This window comes from Bacillus rossius, chromosome 3 (assembly GCF_032445375.1).
Source record: "Bacillus rossius redtenbacheri isolate Brsri chromosome 3, Brsri_v3, whole genome shotgun sequence".
NCBI lineage: Eukaryota > Metazoa > Arthropoda > Insecta > Phasmatodea > Bacillidae > Bacillus > Bacillus rossius.
The window spans coordinates 48947251-48965653 of record NC_086332.1 but is presented as its reverse complement, the minus strand read 5'-3'; the positions used below and the strand labels follow the sequence as shown (position 1 = coordinate 48965653).

General features: G+C 32.6%; 1 protein-coding gene across 1 annotated transcript in view; it reads right to left on the bottom strand.

Annotated features, from left to right (window-relative positions):
• The window catches only part of LOC134530644 (ralA-binding protein 1), a 73094-nt gene that overhangs the window by 5439 nt on the left and 49252 nt on the right, over positions 1-18403 (bottom strand). The window contains exon 13 of the mRNA XM_063365675.1: positions 536-11872. Within this exon, the coding sequence (XP_063221745.1) occupies positions 11762-11872 (111 nt within the window). The 3' untranslated portion in view covers positions 536-11761. The remainder of the gene's footprint in view (positions 1-535; positions 11873-18403) is intronic.

Here is an 18403-nt window from a genome sequence, read left to right as displayed (position 1 = left end):
TTATTAATGTGTGCCCACTTTAATATTAGGATTACTTCTTGTCATGTTTTCAAAATCAAGCATAATGTATCACTACTTTTAAGCATTCTTGTATTTAAAATAATCATTTTCAATTCCTGTTTAAAATGTTCCAAAAAACAAAGAGTGAAGTTTTAACGAGATCCATAAAACCAACAATACATGTTGTATATTCGGGCATTATTTCTAGCACATCGTAAACCCTTACAAATAAAATACACTAAAAAATATATTGTGTTCGCTTTGTACATTGCTAGACATTGCTCATTGATTTATGCTACTGGCACTGGCTATGAAACTGCAGGACCATTTAAGTCCAGCTTTACAAGTACCTACTCAAACTGTGTGGAGCAAACTAGAATATGATAACAAAGTACATAATAACATATGTTACAAATACAATAGTAAAATTCAGCATGAAATATTTAGGTGAAACCAGAAATAACTTAGTAAGTTTTTTTTTTAAATAAAAATTTGCAATGGATGGAATTGTAAATTAGGTTTATAATATACTTACCAAATTGTAGGTGAGAACTGATATTTTTCAAAGCCAATATGAATAAAGAGTATTATTTTGTATTTGAGACGTGTGTCAGTCTGCTGGCTAGGCTATATTGATAAGTTTGGCACCACGGTTCTCAGATGGTGACTAAACACCTGATAAGATATCACAAGCATTATGAAGTGAGATACAGTAAGTTGGAGGGAAAGCTTGACAACTGATCTCTGATACTATTCCATACACATTTTCTGACACACTATGTTACTGAAGAGACAAACTCACACACATCTGATGAATTTCAAAATACAATATTTAATGCTCTTTAAAAAACATCTGCTTTACCAACATTGTTACCTATTTTCATAAGTCACATAAATTTAATAAATTATTTAAAAAGGTTTCTAGCAAAATGAGCTACAGTGATTTGTAAAACATGGGAAATTTATTACATTTAACAATTTTTCATAGTGTATAAATGCATCATTTTAAGGGACAAGATAATATGGTGAACTGGATCAAACTGAAATAAAACCAATTAAGCATGTCAAAAACAGCATTACACCAAAATGCAAGTTAATACAACACATAGCACCAAAATACAAGTTATGTGATGGAACTAAATAAAATTTTAACCAATACTTAATTCAAATCATAAAAAAAATTTATCTTTTATTTTAATGTTTGAAATTCAAGGAATGTAGCTATTTCTGGACTAAACATTTACCGAAGTGCATGGATCAGAAAAATTAATTTAATTAGTTTTATTGTGTATCTCTTATTGAATCAATTTTAAACCATAACACCTTGCTAATTTATTTTTATTGTTCTGAATGTATCTAATTTAGATCATTTTATTAAAAAATTTTTTACCATAAAAATGCAGCAAAGAAATGTAACCCCTATTTTGGTGGAGTATTACAAAACAGTTTTTATAAAAATAAAAACCATAACACTATAATCCTCTGTTTTAAAAATAAAATTGGACTAAAAATAAAACCATCTTGTCTCTAATCATTATACATTTATCGGTTCTCCAATAAATCTCCTGGGATGCTTTCAAAGTACAGTGTTTTGCTTCAATTAATAAATAATGGCTGCTACTACAAAAAAGCAGTTTAAAATATTAGTTACGTTCAAAAGTTTGATACAAGGAACGCTTCCAACTTTCTTCAATTTTTAAGCCATTTGACAAACAGTGGTCATAAATAATTCCTTGACTGCAAACAAGCTAAATATTATCCCACACTACATGCATGGGTTTGGCTTTTTTAAAATACATATGGAGGCCACATGACAGGACCTTCTATAAGCATACTTGGATGTTGCCAGTATGAAAATTGCTATCATTTTTATTACAATACTTTTAATCGTAATGGTCAGATTTAAAGATTTTTTTTTTCAATGATGAGCAAGGTAAAACTGTTTTAAAACACTAGACTTGCATAGAAGAGGACTCGAGATCATATCCTGATTTCAGTTCCCATTAGCTTGGTATCATGCCAGGCAAATTCTGTGATAGTTATCTATCATAGGCCATGGCTGAAAATGCAGCAAAATAAATTCAACAAAATTAATTAATTACTGCAGATGCAGGTTTCCACATGGTTAAAAAAAACTGTACAAAAAAAACTCCTTGCAAGGAAATTTTTCTTTTTCTTTAGTCTGTAGTAATACAAGTAGTCCTACCTGTTACATCTTATGCAGGATTTTTTTTTAATTTTTGTATGCTGATGTCAAACTCTCACCAAAATTGTGCATACAAGATTTTGTGTCTGCAAAGACAAAATATTACACAGCTAACCTATAAACCAGCATGCACCTGCCAGCAAAGTACAACTGATGCACAGGGTTGGCCAGGCATAGAATGATGCAGAATGGACTTAGATGATTCTGGCCCAAAAAACCAAACAACTTTAGAAACTCACAACCACATGATAATGGAACACCAAAAAATGAATACATTGTAAGATTATATTATGCTGGTTTTCAATTTGTTATGGTTATTTTGAGAATTGTAATTTCAACTTGACTCAAAGAAGATTAATTAATTAATTAATAATAATCATTTTGAAAAATGCTCTATTTCCTTTTTAAAGTATAACTTTCCATTGTGACGATATTAAATAATTAAGTGTTGGTGCCAATATTATACATAAATTACATGTCTTCAATGAGTCAAGTTGGAAGTACAATTAATTATTATTAAGATAACCATAACATATTGAAAACCACATGCAATATATTTTTAGATTATTTTGGCATCTCAAATTAGAACTATTTATGTATCATTATTCAGGCGTTATTCCAAAAAAACAACCTTAGAACATATATGTACCGGCTGAATGCTTACATAAATTCATATGTACGCTGATCTTAACTGAGGCAGTGTCAACTAAGAAGAGACAATAAGAATAAGAGTAACATGGATTAATTATGAATTGGTTTAGTGACATTTTCTAAATGATTGTTTGACATAATAATTTAACATTAATTATTGCCAGATTTTACTATTCAATTTACAAACAGCTTCTGATAGCATGTCATGTTATGCAAATTTAAGCTGCATTAACCTCTCTAAATGTCAGTTTTATAATGAAAAGCACATAGTTTGTAAAAGCTTGCTGTAACTAAACCTTTAGGAGATTTTTTATTTGCTTTGTTAATACCTCAAAATAATGTTGCGATAATTATACGACAGCAATAATAAACAAATTTGAGTTAAATCTGTAAATTCTGATGTGACTTGACAGTTTTCAAAGCTTTGCATACCTCTGTCAGACATTATTACAGTGGAATTTCCTATAGTGTCATGCTAGAAAATACTACTAAGCATTTACATTTTTTAAATTATTATGTTTATTATTGACTGCATATGGCACATTACGTTTGTTCAATACACTGCATGTGAAATGTACAATCCTATACAATTAAACTAGTAATTCTTGTGTATAAATAAAACATACATATACTGGCTTTCTCAAAAATGGCTTAAATTATTTCATTTAAAAATTAAAGAACAGGTCTTTTCGGGAGCGATAAATCAATAATGTACATATGTCCAAACTGTAGAATAAATTATTTCAACGTAAATTTTTAATATAAAATTACATACACGCAACACTAAAAAAATATTATAACAAAGAGATATGTAGATAATGGAAGAACAAATATTCTCGTACAAATATGCATAAATCCACTCATGCAAACACACATTTTTTATTAAACTAGTAACAAAAAATTGCTTTTACTGCAGCCATACATATTTTTCACATGTTCAATATAGTATAGTCAGATTCTTCTGAGCAAAGCTCCGTCATCCAGATGATATTTTTGAAAAGATCTATGATTCACAAAAATTATACTTAAGAGACGAAAAATGACATAACATAACACAAAATGTTTACAACTTCTCTATAAAAAACTAATTTCACCCACAAAATACTAAGGAAATAGGACTGTATGCAATAAAGCTTGCAGTAATAAAAATAATTCAATATATATATATATATAATGAAGATACATCCTGCTTACTTACATGTATATATACCGCTATTAAGCAGATAACACACATTTGAAACATATTGTGAAAACTAACCTAACAGAAACAAATTATAAATACAATGTCTTAAAAGTACTCAATAAAACTGTATGCTAAAATTGAACTGAAACCCATGAAGTTTTTTGATTTTTTAAGTTTCCAAACAGTGTGTGACATAGCATTACTCCTGCCCTCTGCTAATAACATTTTAACTAATTTGTGTAATTTTTTTGTTCATAATTAATATGTAATCATGTTTCTAGGGATGTCCGAATCCTTGATTTTCAGTTCGGTTCGAATCCCTGGCAATATTTGAGATATGAATCCGATTCCGAATATTAAGCACAGAATAATTTAAAATAACTTATTAATTTAAAAATAATGTGTGTTCTCTTTTTTCTAACTGTAAATACTGGCAATTATTTCTTACACTGAGATTGAAATGTTTTAATTATATTAACTTAATAATAAACCCTCTAAACGATGAAATTCAAAACATGAAGCAAGTTAAAAATATTCCCTACTTGGCCTATCTAATTCAATTGGTTTTCAGAAGTTTCAGAATACTCTTTCTTGTGCAGCATTAAATGTTTCTTCATGCTTGAAGTATTACCAGATGTGTATTTAAGCTCACGTGCACACGTTTTACATTTTGACTTAAAATCTGAAGTTTTAGCGAAAGAATTCCAAACAAAGCTACGCCAACTATGGTGTTTTCGTTTTGGCGTCACTGGCAGCGCACATGCACCATCATGACTGTCGGAACTCATTTTTTTTTCTAAACCAATATCTTAAAACTGTTTCACCATGAAATATTTTAAATTACAATTCAACACTCAAATACAAAGACCAGTATGGAGGTTACGTTGAATTTGAACGAATGTGGCGCTGGAAGGAAATCTCATCGACGAGCATATCAATCGCAATTGCAGGAAATATTTCTAGTTTCAGAAAAAAAAAATCATTTTCAAAAGTGTACTGCAAGTTTTATAATAAAATAAATGGTTATATGACAAAATCTGCCATGTGAAACAAACTGAAATATACCTACGTGCTTAACAGTGACGCATGTTGAATAAGGAAATTATTCATTGCATAAATAATTACAGGGAAATTAATTTTCCTTGATACATCATATTATAAATACTTACGTAACAGTAGAATAATTTGTTTTTTCACTGCTAGTATTTTTGAGCTCTATTAAATAAATTTATAACATTTGTGAATATCCGTAATACTGTTCGAATCCATGTAAGTACAACGATTCCGGGTTTGGGTAATTGTGGATTCGAACCGTACCCGAAAATATCGGGTACCCGCACATCCCTACATGTTTCTTTTATTATGCATAGGCATTTAAAGTATGATTGTGCCAAAATAAATATTGATTAACCATTACATACAGTTTGAGGTATTCTCTTTATTATTTTATTGTTCTGTGGTTTTATTCTAGTGCGTTAAAACACATGTTGCGTTTGGACCAACTTCAAAGTTCCAGAAGGTTTAAAAAGAAAGGAAGGCAGCAGGGGACATTCTGGCGCCCTGAAGTAATTTTTTTTGTATCTAATATATCGCGGGAAAACCCCTTACATAGGCACATGACTGCGCAGCAATAGCCTTGAAGGTTCGTTGGGTGTTTTTCATCCAGCCAATCACGACTAACCATGATGTGGTGTGACATAAATTTCCAGACTTGCAGAGAACAATTTTCAGCCACACACCTTCATATATGGTTATACATCTGGTTCTGTGTTGTGATTGGTCAGGGTGACCACAGGGTTGCCTCCCTTTGTTTCTGACTTTGTAAAGGAAGGTAAATGCATGCTGCAAGCCAGTTGTCGTTGCAGGCGGCTGCGTCGTTGGCAACTCAAGAAATTTTCATAAGAATTTTGTGAGTGACAATTTTAAGATAAGCAAATGGAACTGTGATTGGTATGTATTGTAAAATTATTTTGTCAGAAAGTAATCAGACAAGTTTAAGAACTTTCTAACTTTGAAAAAAATAAAAAACTTTTCCATTCAATGAATTTTGATCATAGCAATAAAGTGTGACTGGTTCTGTGTGCAAGTTTTTTTTTGTTAAGAAAGTATTAAACAATGGAAGTTTAAAACAAGGTTTATTTTTTCAAAATTAAAAAAAAAAAACTTTTCCTAGTAACTAAGTTTGGTTAAAAGACGTATCTTAAAAATAATCTTAAAGTTCTTGCATACAAGCATCAAGTTTTCAAGTAATTTGTTACTATTTTGGATTGTTTTGCAGGCCAACCTCAAATGTAACAAGTGTTTTGCCCTAATCTTATAAGGAAAGGCAAAATTTGATGGTTTATTTATTAAAACAATGTTATAGTGTTCTACTAAAATAATATAATTTTAACTATAAGAAAAGCAGTAATTTTTCTTTAATAAAAATATTTTGAAGTGTACATCTGAGACACGTTTACTCTGATCATGAAAATCAACTGGCAACCAATAACATTTAAATTATGTACCATACAAATGTAACATGAACTAACAAAAGGTCCTTGACAAACCATGGAATTGAATTAATATTTTTACATTCACTTTATTAGTAAGTTGTTAAAGAATGCTACCCAACTGAATTTTGTATCTCAAGAATAAAATATTTTTGTTGAGATATGCTACATGGTTACCTTGAATTTTTTCTTATAGTATATGAACTCACATTTTAGTATTGCATATTTTAGTTGTATCAGGAGCCAAAAGAAAAATCTTGAACCTACTTACAAGATAAGCCAAAAAAGGAGGGTAAATAAAGTGGGGAGAAAAAAAAAGAAAAGGAAAAAAAAACCCTGTGCTCTGGTTCTTTTACTTCTGAGAAATACTAGGCATGTGTGAATATCTGAAATCTAATATACCAAAACTAATAATTAATTATTTGAATTTAATTTAAAATGCTTATACTTCAAAATAAAGAATATTTGTGTTTCATATCATCTGGATAAACTATTGATATTAAGGTTAAGCAAGAGCCATTGATTGTTGTTAGTGATTGGCTGACGGCCCAATACTGAAAAACTTGATTCCAATACAGGTATCAATAATTTATATTTTACCCATCAGATAACATATATTTTTAATGGTTTAAAAAAAAAAACTAGTGCCATAAATTTTTTGTAGCTAATGTGTTAAACTTAAAGACCTTGACATCTCCCAGGGCTACACCCACTAAGCTCAATATGCCAATACCTCACTTCTAACCCACAACCTCTCTTTTGCTCTGGTTACATTGCAGCGTGGCATATTCCACGAGTGCTTATCTTTGAATTGTGCGCCACCAGCCCAAAAGAAGGGGTGAGCGAACGCTTTTAGAGTCGGTGCGACGTTCCCATTAATAATAAATAATCTTGTGATTAGTTTTATTTTCATCCCCCAAGGTTTTATTCTGTTCAGCTACATTCAATAAAACTTTAATTAAATAACTTTCAATAATTCCAATGCCTCCAAGTGGACTTAAATATTCCTGAACGTACTCTTGGGTGGCATTATGGTTTTCAAATATTACATTTTAAAATACAGTTACTTTAACGGGCTAGTTAAAAGATCTTATTATTATTTATTTACCCAAAGTGTTTATTGTATTAGTTTCTTAACATCTGCAGCATGAATCCAATATAAAATTAACGGTAACGGTCATCAGCGAAGACGGGAAGTGTACTGGTCGTTGGCCAATTCCTTACATCCGGACAGTGTGAAGCCATCACTTCCTGAGGTAGAATATGCCACCAATCAGATGACCTCATACCTTGCCATCACCGACTAGTAATTCTGTTTTCGTATCTTCAATTGTATCAAATGAGTTCTTAATATCCTCAGGGCGTGCCTTTGAAATCAACGTGAAAATTTATGTGGGCGCCAAAGGTGACCGACCTCAACCTATACAAATTTGTGCTACGAGGCATTCTAACAGTAAAACTAGCAAGATGTACGAGAGGCATGTGGACTATTCTGTTGAATAAATTGTGTTAATCATGACCATTGTGAGTTGGTTATGTTCTTTACCAGATGTCGACGTCTACTGGTACGGGGCGTTAGGGGCACTTTGAGAGCCCACTGGGTTGGTTATTCGAGTAAGCGTGCTCAATGCTCAGAGCAAAATAGGTCAGTAAGATTGAGGAAACTGTTGAGGAGCAGCTCGAGTCTTGTCTCCACACGTATCACTTCACGCCTTGAGAGGGTGTGACTCGCTGCCAGGTCCATGTCCACATTAACATAGTGTTATAAGTGGAGAGAACAGGTTTGGAATGGATAGCTCAATTGAAAATGTTTTTTTTTTCTTAATGACAGACTAATAATGAATTTATAAGAATTTAAAAGTCACTATTTCATTTGTTAACAATTTACTCTCCCCACTGGAGCTCAGCTCGACAGTGGCTCTCTCTATACTGCTTGTGTCTTACAGTGCACGTCTGTCCCGACAAAATGCCTTGCACTACTCACTTGTTCATCGCACACACAACATGTCCCGGATGCTTCTGTTCCTGATGCACCAATTTTCACACACGAAGCTCATCATCCACTTTTGCTTGTCACTCGCTCTCTTTATTTCACTGTCTTTGCAGGTCAACATCACCATTTATATATCCTAATCCCCTGCTCTGGAAAGGTCTTGTAGCCCTTAGAATAGTTGTATTATCAGGGTCGACTCAACACCCGAAGTCCTGAGAACAATGGCATACTAATTACATCACTTCACACACATGTATCGAGTTGTAAGAAAAAGTTTGTCGGCTCTCGTCCTGGCAAGTACAATAAACTCGACTTTTGAGTAGATTTGAGCTTGACTCAGCTTGTTTTCAAGTCTCATCCCATTTTTTTATAGGTGCATTAACAGTACATCCTGCTTACCACACACTACGTGAAAAAACCATGTGGGAGACATTTAGCAAGTTAACCGACTGCCACAGTTAGGGTGAATAAAGAGTCAAAAATGTAAAAAACAAAAATTACTTATACAATAACAAGATTAACTTTTGTATGTACTATGTAACAACATTTTAAAGTTGAACACATGAAAACCATTCATTGTCTATAATTCAGAAAGAAAAAAACTAAAGAAGGGGGGGGGAGGAAACAATTAAATATTTCACCAGTCAACATTATGTGAATAGTGTCTTAAAATGTTTTAATATTTAATACAAAGAAACTTGCTGGTTTTCATTATTTTAACAAGCTTAAGAAATATGGCAAATATTTATAGTGCAAGAATTCTCATTTAATAATATAGTGCTCTATTACTATCAGAAGAGGCATTTGGATGAAGGGGGGAGGGGGACGGGAAAACAGCAGTGTGTCAGGCTGAACAGAACAGCTGTTTGTTTACAGGATAAGCAGCTGGTTGCAATTCATTTCTATCTTTTCCAATTGCCGGGCTGCAAAAAGTACAACTTATTCTGCAAGTGGGAGTAAAGAAATTTTATTACTTCATGCAAGTATATTATTTTTTATTTATAAATTTTATTTTTTGATATACAAGTAAATAGCAGATAATAAAATCTTGGTATGTAGCTTTCTTTTTCTCTCCAATGCATGTGTGCTTGTGGAAAGGCACCAAGTTTTTTTTGCCCCCTTGTGACAAGAGGCCACTTTTTTTTATCCCTCAGGCAGAAGATACTTGCCTGAGCTATCACATAAACATAACCGGCGCAGTTATTACTCTAGGGGGGTTACGGCAGGCGGGCCTCCAGTCTGTCACTGTGTATTATCTAGCTAAAAAATGTGTCATTGTAATAACAGAGGACAGGAGGCAGACAGAGTGCTTATTGCTTACGTGTAAATTAGCTGAGATTTGGTACACAAAACATTCACTTTTAATCTTCCAAGCAGATTAAAAATGAAGAAACTGATATCCTAATTCCTACATTAGGAAATAATAGTTTTCGTCTAGCGTTGATGACTGTGATACGGGTCCTTCTCCACACCACCACAGTGATAGTACTGGAATCCGCTGAAGTTTCAAAACAGGGCATGATGACTCTCGGGAGTGCCAAAATCCTTCTACAGTAGCGGTAGATCACTCCAGCTCCAGAACTCTGTTCTGAAGCTGTCAACGATTCACTGAAGTAACACCATCCACTAGTCGAAGTCAGTTTTTAAAACAGCTAGATTTCGAAATGGTCGGTATTGATCTTGATAATTCAAATATTACACAAAACCAGGTAAGTCATATGTTTGTGCAAATATAGTTCATGTAACTGGTTAACTGGTTTCCACTTCCAATGCAGTTAATGGTGAACACTCACAACGGTTCTGATCTCAGTTAAAATAGTTTACTTATTGTGACTTGAGTTCATTTGCCCACATATATTCTTGCACATACACAAAATGAATATATCTTCCAGCAACACACAATGGTTATAATTATAATTTCTGTAGTTTGATAGACAGCTTCTTAGTAGTTCAACTGAACATATTGCAGTAGCGAAGCTAATTTAAGACAAAACGTTTCCACTTATGTGAAATGTTAAAGCAAGACCCTCTGTTCCAAGAGAAAATATTTCAGTCCATCGTATTTTTTTTCCAGCTAGTAAATTCCTAACATAATGACACTCATAGAGCAAAACATTACACCACCAAGAATTACGATATTGCGAAGACAAAATGCCTTACGAGTAAAATATTTACATACTATGGTTGGAGTTAAATAAAAAATAAAAATTTATAATTTTTCTGCGTAGAGATTTCTCCACAACCTATTAGTATTTCATTTTCTGAAATATCAAACAACCTCACCATGTGATGAGGTTATAAATGTTAAAATATAAGTAGTGTTTGAACGATATGAAGACTGAATGTGAAACACTGAACATACGGAGACCTCAAATAACAGAGAACCTTAAAATTTTTTTTTAATAGATGTTGACATACATGTGTTTATAGTTTAGTTTAAACAGTGTCTTTTAAATGCACAGTGTTTGTAGTAATTTTTTTATATGCTTCAAGTTGGTTTTTAATTTTAATAATCACAGATTAGATTTATATTAAAAAGAATATAATGAAATGTTTTAAAGCTGCATACATTAAAATGCATACAGTACCTGAACACACTTGAAACAGAATCAACAACTGATCTAAGATGTAAAAATAGTAATTTATAAGATGATAAAATTTCTGCATTACAAAGTACATTCAAACTAACAGTTCCTTACAGTTCTAGGAGACATGCGAAACTTGTCTAATTACTTTAAATGAATAATATTAAATAAAAAATATACTCACTGACTTATTACACAGATCCCATAGTGAATTTACTCTGTATCTGTGAAAAATACAGAAAATGTGGTCATGCCTTTCAAACTAGCCTACTTCTGTTATTCAGGGTCATAAAGTCACTTCTCAATATTTTACAAAATTTTTTCACATTAAAAAATGTACTGCAGGGACTAGTTCAGCGTATTCAGCCATCATTGCATTTTAAGACTTCAAATACAGAAGTATAATAAAATATAGAAAAATAATTATTATTTTACAATTAACTTGAAATTTGTGCATTACTTGAACCATACAATATAACACAGGAACATAAATTTTAAAAACAAAATTAACTGTTCTCAAGTAATATATAGAACACCTTCCAGCTTCCATCCTGCAGTGATTCCAGCTAGCGATACAACTGAGCAGGTCTGGCAACAGAACATGCTCTCCCGAGGCATCACGACCGAACCCAAATGAGACTCTCTGCCGACCTACAGCTGCTTCGACTCTTGAGACAGCTGTATCAGACTGAGCTGCACGCGCAGGTGAAGGCAAGCCTCCCGCTCCTCCATGATGCGTCGCACCAGGTTGGTCTTCTCCTTCTGCAACGCACATCAGCCACTGCTGTAGTTTCCAGGGATGAAGTTTAGCAACCGTTCATGACTGCAGCTACTGAACGGACGTTATTAAATGGAACATCTTTCATAATACAATTTCAACGAGAACTGAGGAATGGCATCCAAAGAATAACATGGTATTCAGAGTTTTATCAAACTGTCAATTTGAACTTGCTATTGTTTTACAAATGTGACAAAAAAATCAATTATAGACCAAATTCAAAACATTTTCAACATTTTCCAAAGTAATCTTGCATCATTTCATGAAATACATAATTTTGTCACACTTGCATAGTTATAAAGGGCAGACAATGCTTCTCCTAAGATAGGAATGAATCAAATGTCCCGGCATCTAGTGAACCTATGTGTAAACAACTTGCTCGAACTATGCAAGTACTACACGCTATTGCCGTAGAGCAGCGCTATAATCATGCAGCACAGTAGCCCCTTGTCTCACATATATATACACACACACAGCTTGCAATACGAGCTCATTCGGCAGCTCATATGTCGGCCAATTCCAGCAGTGGATACTTTTACATAGATAAATATAAGTGAGGGTGGTTCAGCTCTGTTAGTGAGGTTTCCACAAAGCAGGCCATAAGGCTGGCTGCACAGCTTCTTTCCCTCCCATACTTTCTCCTTTCACGTCATACAAGGGATTGCGTACTGTAGCATGTTCAAAATAAAATACTATTGAGCCTGTTTTAAACAGTATAACAGCTTTTTATTTAGTCACCAGGGACTATGGAAAATGAAATCAATTTTAATCGACACATTCATGACTTAGATGTGAAAAATTTTGTGGATGAGACAGACACTTCTATTTGGAATTTTATAATTTTCCATTGTGTACTTAAATGACCGCAATAAATTTTCTTGAATAGTGGTTAAATTGCTTACATATTTTAAATGTCTGAACTCAACCAATTGTGAGAGTTTTGAAATATTACTGTATACTGATTTTTTGAATAATAATAATAATTTGGACTAAGAAATTTCTCCCGGACAGGTTAATTAAAAATATATATATACAAACATTGAAAGCTGTTAAATATGTGGCACAAATGTATTGGCAAGAATAATTTTGAAACTAATTCTTTCTTGTTTTTAAACTGTCAGGTTCTAACAAAACATATTCTAGCAGCTAGAAATTAGTTTTTAAACTTTGTGTATATGTGATCAAATCAGTTAATACATTGTGAATTAGTTTTGCTCTTCTGATTTTTGATTCATTCTTTATATGGGGTACATATAATTGTAAACTTAAACATTTTTGAAACAAATAATTAAAAATAATTATATAACTCAACCTAAGGATCACAGATAAATGTTACATGTTTTACCCTACCTTGATAAGTCATGTCTAATAAAAAAAGCACCAATTTTGAAATATGAACAACAATTGTATCTGGAAGAAATATAATGAAAATATAGTTGAAAATGAGCTGTAAGCTTGAAGTTCAGTAAAAATTCTTATGTCTCTAAAACATAATTTTTAAGCAATATTTAACATAGGCACAAACACATTGAATTTTATTTACAATATTTCAACATAATAGGCACGTTCTGAAAGTCCAAAAAAACACTACACAATTAGATAAGAAACATTTAACATCCCGCAAAAAATGGCAGAGAAAAGAGGCACATAGCACACAGAGGATGAAACTAATTTAGCACAGGTTTGGACTTGATAAATTCTCGACTGAGTGGCGTAGGCACTGAAAAACCTAAAGCACAGTTGTAAATAAATATAAACCTGATAACATGAACTTAAATAGCCACATACAAAATGCACTAGCGTTCGGACGACACTGTCTTGAAGAGAAGCAGTCTGTGACTTTGAGATATTGAAGCGTAAACGCAAATATTTGGCTATTTCGATTTCTACCTTTGTTGCTACTGACAAATTCAGAGGCATGGATTCTGTGTTGAAGCTACTTGTAAGTGCAATTGGACAAAAAAAATAAAGAAAAAATAAGTACATTATTCATTAAAATGGTAGTATGCGCAATAAATACCAAACAAATTATTTCAAATTTGTAATAAATGTTTCTTTTAATGGTGCGGGATTCGCTGGACTGTTGGAGAAATCCGCATGTCTGTGCTAGTGGTACTGTTCAGGTAGCGAGGAGCGCTCGTATCTCTGTCTCTCTCGCGCGTGGGACCTCTTTTTCTATTAGGTTTGGGCATTCCCGGGTAAGATAATCTCCCAAGTCCCGTGACAGAAAGGGGGTGGGCTGCCATGTTGCCAAACTAAAATGCTAGCAGGTAGAGACATTCTTGGAAGTGAGGTCATTCATTACTGCCTTTCTGTTGTTAGAAGACATCAGCTACCTAACTTACTCTTCGCTGCTAGACCTGCCAGACTCTGGCTTTCAGTGTGAACCACAACACTTGTGGAAGAGTGTTAAAACGTTAATAAGAAAATGGTGTTACTCTCTAATATAATTTTTTTCTGAAAGGCACAACATTTCAAAGAATGCAAATTAGGGGCAAATCGCCCAGAAATCAAATATAGTAGCAAAGACGCATAATTTACTAAATTGCTTTTGGTGAGATATTTAAAGATAATGATTTAATTTTAACTAACAGAATACTACTCAAGAAATTAGTCTGTATTTCGATCAAACAAAATTTTAAAATGTTTTATTAAGATACCATAGTTCTTGGAAAGGACTATAGTAGGAATACAGACGCACAGCAGGAATTTTCAAATAATATTTATTTCAGAAATAATGTTCTGTACATAATTCAACATCTGAAAGTTGTTATATGTTTTGATTAATATATATCAATAAATCATATGCACATGCTAAAAATATTAGTTTAAAATGAATTTTAAGAAAAATAGTTACAGGGAAGTAATGTTTTTTTTTTTGAGATGGCATACCGTCAATTTACACTTAACTGAACACTTTATAAAATTAACCCTTGAAAACATCTCTGGCCAAAACTGCGTATAATGTAATATTGTATAGTACAGTACAGTGTATTGGGCAATTGCAGGGGTCACGTCTGGCCGGTATTAAAACCATACGAATATCAAATTAAAAATCTAAAATATTATTTACTCAGGGCATAAAACCTGCTTTTAAACTCATTATTAGGGCAAGCATTTTACAAAAAAAATTTGGAACGGCGATCAGACAGCTACAAGGTATACCTGCTCCAGCGGTTTCTTCCTCATGATTGGCGACCGTCTACAAGAGAAGACCGAGCTACTGAGGACAAGTTTGCTTCCGCACTAGATTACTGTGATTGGTATTGCAACAGACATGTACCATATGTACCACAAATACCACGTGTACCATATGCATGCCCCTACTAATTTTTAACAAACAATTAACTACAAAACACAGGTCAGCTGTTCTTAATTATGTTAAGATAGAGGTTATTTTGTACGAGATTCCATATGGCAACATTCGGCAACCTAAGGTGTACAATAGACATAGAAATATATCGCCCCAACAAAAAGATTGTGCCCAACTTTTAGTACCTCTACTTTATCACATTTTTTACACCACTCTGAAAACGAATATATTTTCCAATAATTGGAAAATAGCAAAAATGATTCCTATTCATGAAAATGGTTCAAAATTAGATGTCTCAAACTACAGGCCAATATCATTACTTAATGGGTTCTCCAAAATTCTTGAAAAAATTATAGCTAAATTTTTAAATTTTCAACTTTGTAATATTCTCACCAATAATCAACATGGTTTCAGGTCTGGTATGTCTACTACCACTAATCTTCTTACCTTTCTTAATCCTGTATATAATATAGTTACTAATAGGGGTCAGGCCGATGCCTGTTACTTCGACTTAGCTAAAGCTTTTGATACTGTAAACCATTCCTTACTTCTTATTAAATTATCCCATTTAGGTCTTTGTGGAAACTATATCAATTGGTTCTCAAGCTACCAATCCAACAGAAGTTTTTTTGTATTGATCAACAATCATAGATCTTCTCAGTATAATGCGTGTTCTGGTGTTCCCCAGGGAGGAACTCTTTCACCTCTTCTCTTCAATATATTTATTAACGACATTACACAAGTATTTTCCTACTCTACTGGCATTCTTTTTGCGGATGACCTAAAAATCTATAAAATTATTTATTCCTTAGAGGATTGTGAATTATTACAAGAAGATATTGTCTAAGAAACCTGGTCAAACTCAACAAAGATAAAACCAAGGTCATATCTTTCAATAGGAAATACCATCCAATTAATTAAATACTCATACAAATTAGCGAATTCTATTATCTCTCAAGCCCAATACACAAAGGATCTCGGTATCATTCTCGATCAAAAATTATATTTCCATAAACAAACATGTAGATTACATATATTCCTATGCACGAAGAACTCTAGCGCTTATAAAATGTATTACTTCTTATGTAACCAACTCAGACTCACTTATCTCTCTTTACATGGCACTTATAAGATCAATATTAGAATATGGTTCTGTTATCTGGAATGGCATCAACTTAACAGATACTGAAAAAATTGAAAGTATTCAAAATAAAGTTATAGATTTAATTATTACGAGGAACCTCCCATGCCCCACTTGGATACCCCTGGTAGACCGTAGGACCTATCATGATGCCCTTTTTGTTCATAATTGTTACATTCATAAATTCAGATGTCCTTATTTTCTTGACAATACTGCCTTAAGAATTCCTCAATTCAATTCCCGCTTACGCTCTACTCTGTGTATCTTCATACTAATAATGATATTATTTATAGACTTATAACAAACTACAATAATCTATATTTGAATTCCATCAGTGTTTAATTATACATTCTGATTTATGTCTGTCATATCTATATTATTTTTCCTTCAATTGTTCTCTTAACACTTAATGATATGATTTTACCTATATGTTTTGTGTGTTATGTGTTATGGTTCTTTAACCTTTGTTAGTGTTTTGTCTGTTTTGTTATTATCACTGCTAGTGTGTGGTACTCTTGCTCTCGTTTGCTGGCCATCTGTAGATGTTTTCCTCCTATGGTACTGACGGAGGTGGGAGTCCATACACTGGTAGTGATAAATGTGTTCCTGTTATTACATGTAGTGCCCACCACTAAAGTCTACGACTGTTGGTGGGCTGTATCTGATATATTTTGGAATTTCAGGTGCCAAGAAAACATGCATTCACCTCTTGATTTGGATCTGTATTATTATTAAGAATATCACACTTTTTATTGTTTTTCTATAAAAGTATATGGTTGTATGTATTTCAAGTTTATATTGATTTTTACTTTAAGTGAATTTTTGCAGTTTTTATATTAAAGTGAAATTAGCTGATTTTTTGACCGTGCACAAATACTACTGGTCAATTAAAATTTTTTTTTAAATTATGTCATTAAATAGTTCACGTATATGACTTGCACTATATCAAAACTTAGAAAATTTCATCAAGTATTTTTTGAGATCCATATTGCAAGAAATGCTACAAAACTGAACTATGAGCTCGTATAGCTCACAAACTACCAGTTTTAGAGACAATTCTTCACTTATGGAAATTCGTTTATATGTAAACATTATTTAAAGACTAAAATCAGGAATAAATTTTTTGGGGTCATACAGCCTTAACTCATTAATTTAAACAAATTTATGGCCGTTAAATATGTTGTTTGTAAATAAAATAATTAAAATAATGTGTTATTTTCCTGTAGCATTGCTCACCTCATGATATAGTAGACTTCCAATAATACGGCATGTTCAATACATCTTAGGTGCCGGATATTTAAAAATGTCATATTATTGGGCAGTATCTCCTGCGATCACCAAATACTACAAATACTAATCGGTATGGCATTTGTGTTGGTTGGAAGCAATTATTGTTTGAAAGGAACAAAAGGATAAATATTTCACACAAATACAGGCTAAAACTAAATTTGCTGTCATTGATTGCTGAATTATACTAAAGAAACACGAAGCGCACAGATTATTTCTTAGCAATCAGTTCCTAACAATCCCTAACCACACCAAACTTATCCTAGGCCACACAGAGCGCTCCCAACTACCACTGTGTACTGTAAAAGCATTTTCATCTCAGCTAACAATTAATTATACGTTTTTACTTTTTAGCTTAAGTTCGTTTAGTTGGCATTCCTAAATTAGTAAAGCATTAGTACATTCTTCGCTGGTGCTGGACTATCATTACAAATAATATTGTTTGGACATATTATTATAATGCTAATGTAAAGCACAATATTTTGTAAAATAAAAATTTATCTATGTTTAATCTAAGCAAAATTATTGCGTAAATTTTTTATTCTGGAAGTCATATAATTTTAAACTCAAATTTTTTTTGGACTTTATTTCTGTAAATAAATTATTTTTTGACAAACATATTTTTAGAAACCATAGATACCGTATTTACTCGCATAATATCCGCAGTAATTTGGCTACATTTTTGACAAAAAAAATAGGGTGCGGACATGATGAGGTGAAGTCCGAAAAAAAAATTTTTTCCTCAAAATTTTACATGTTTTGTGTAGATTCAAA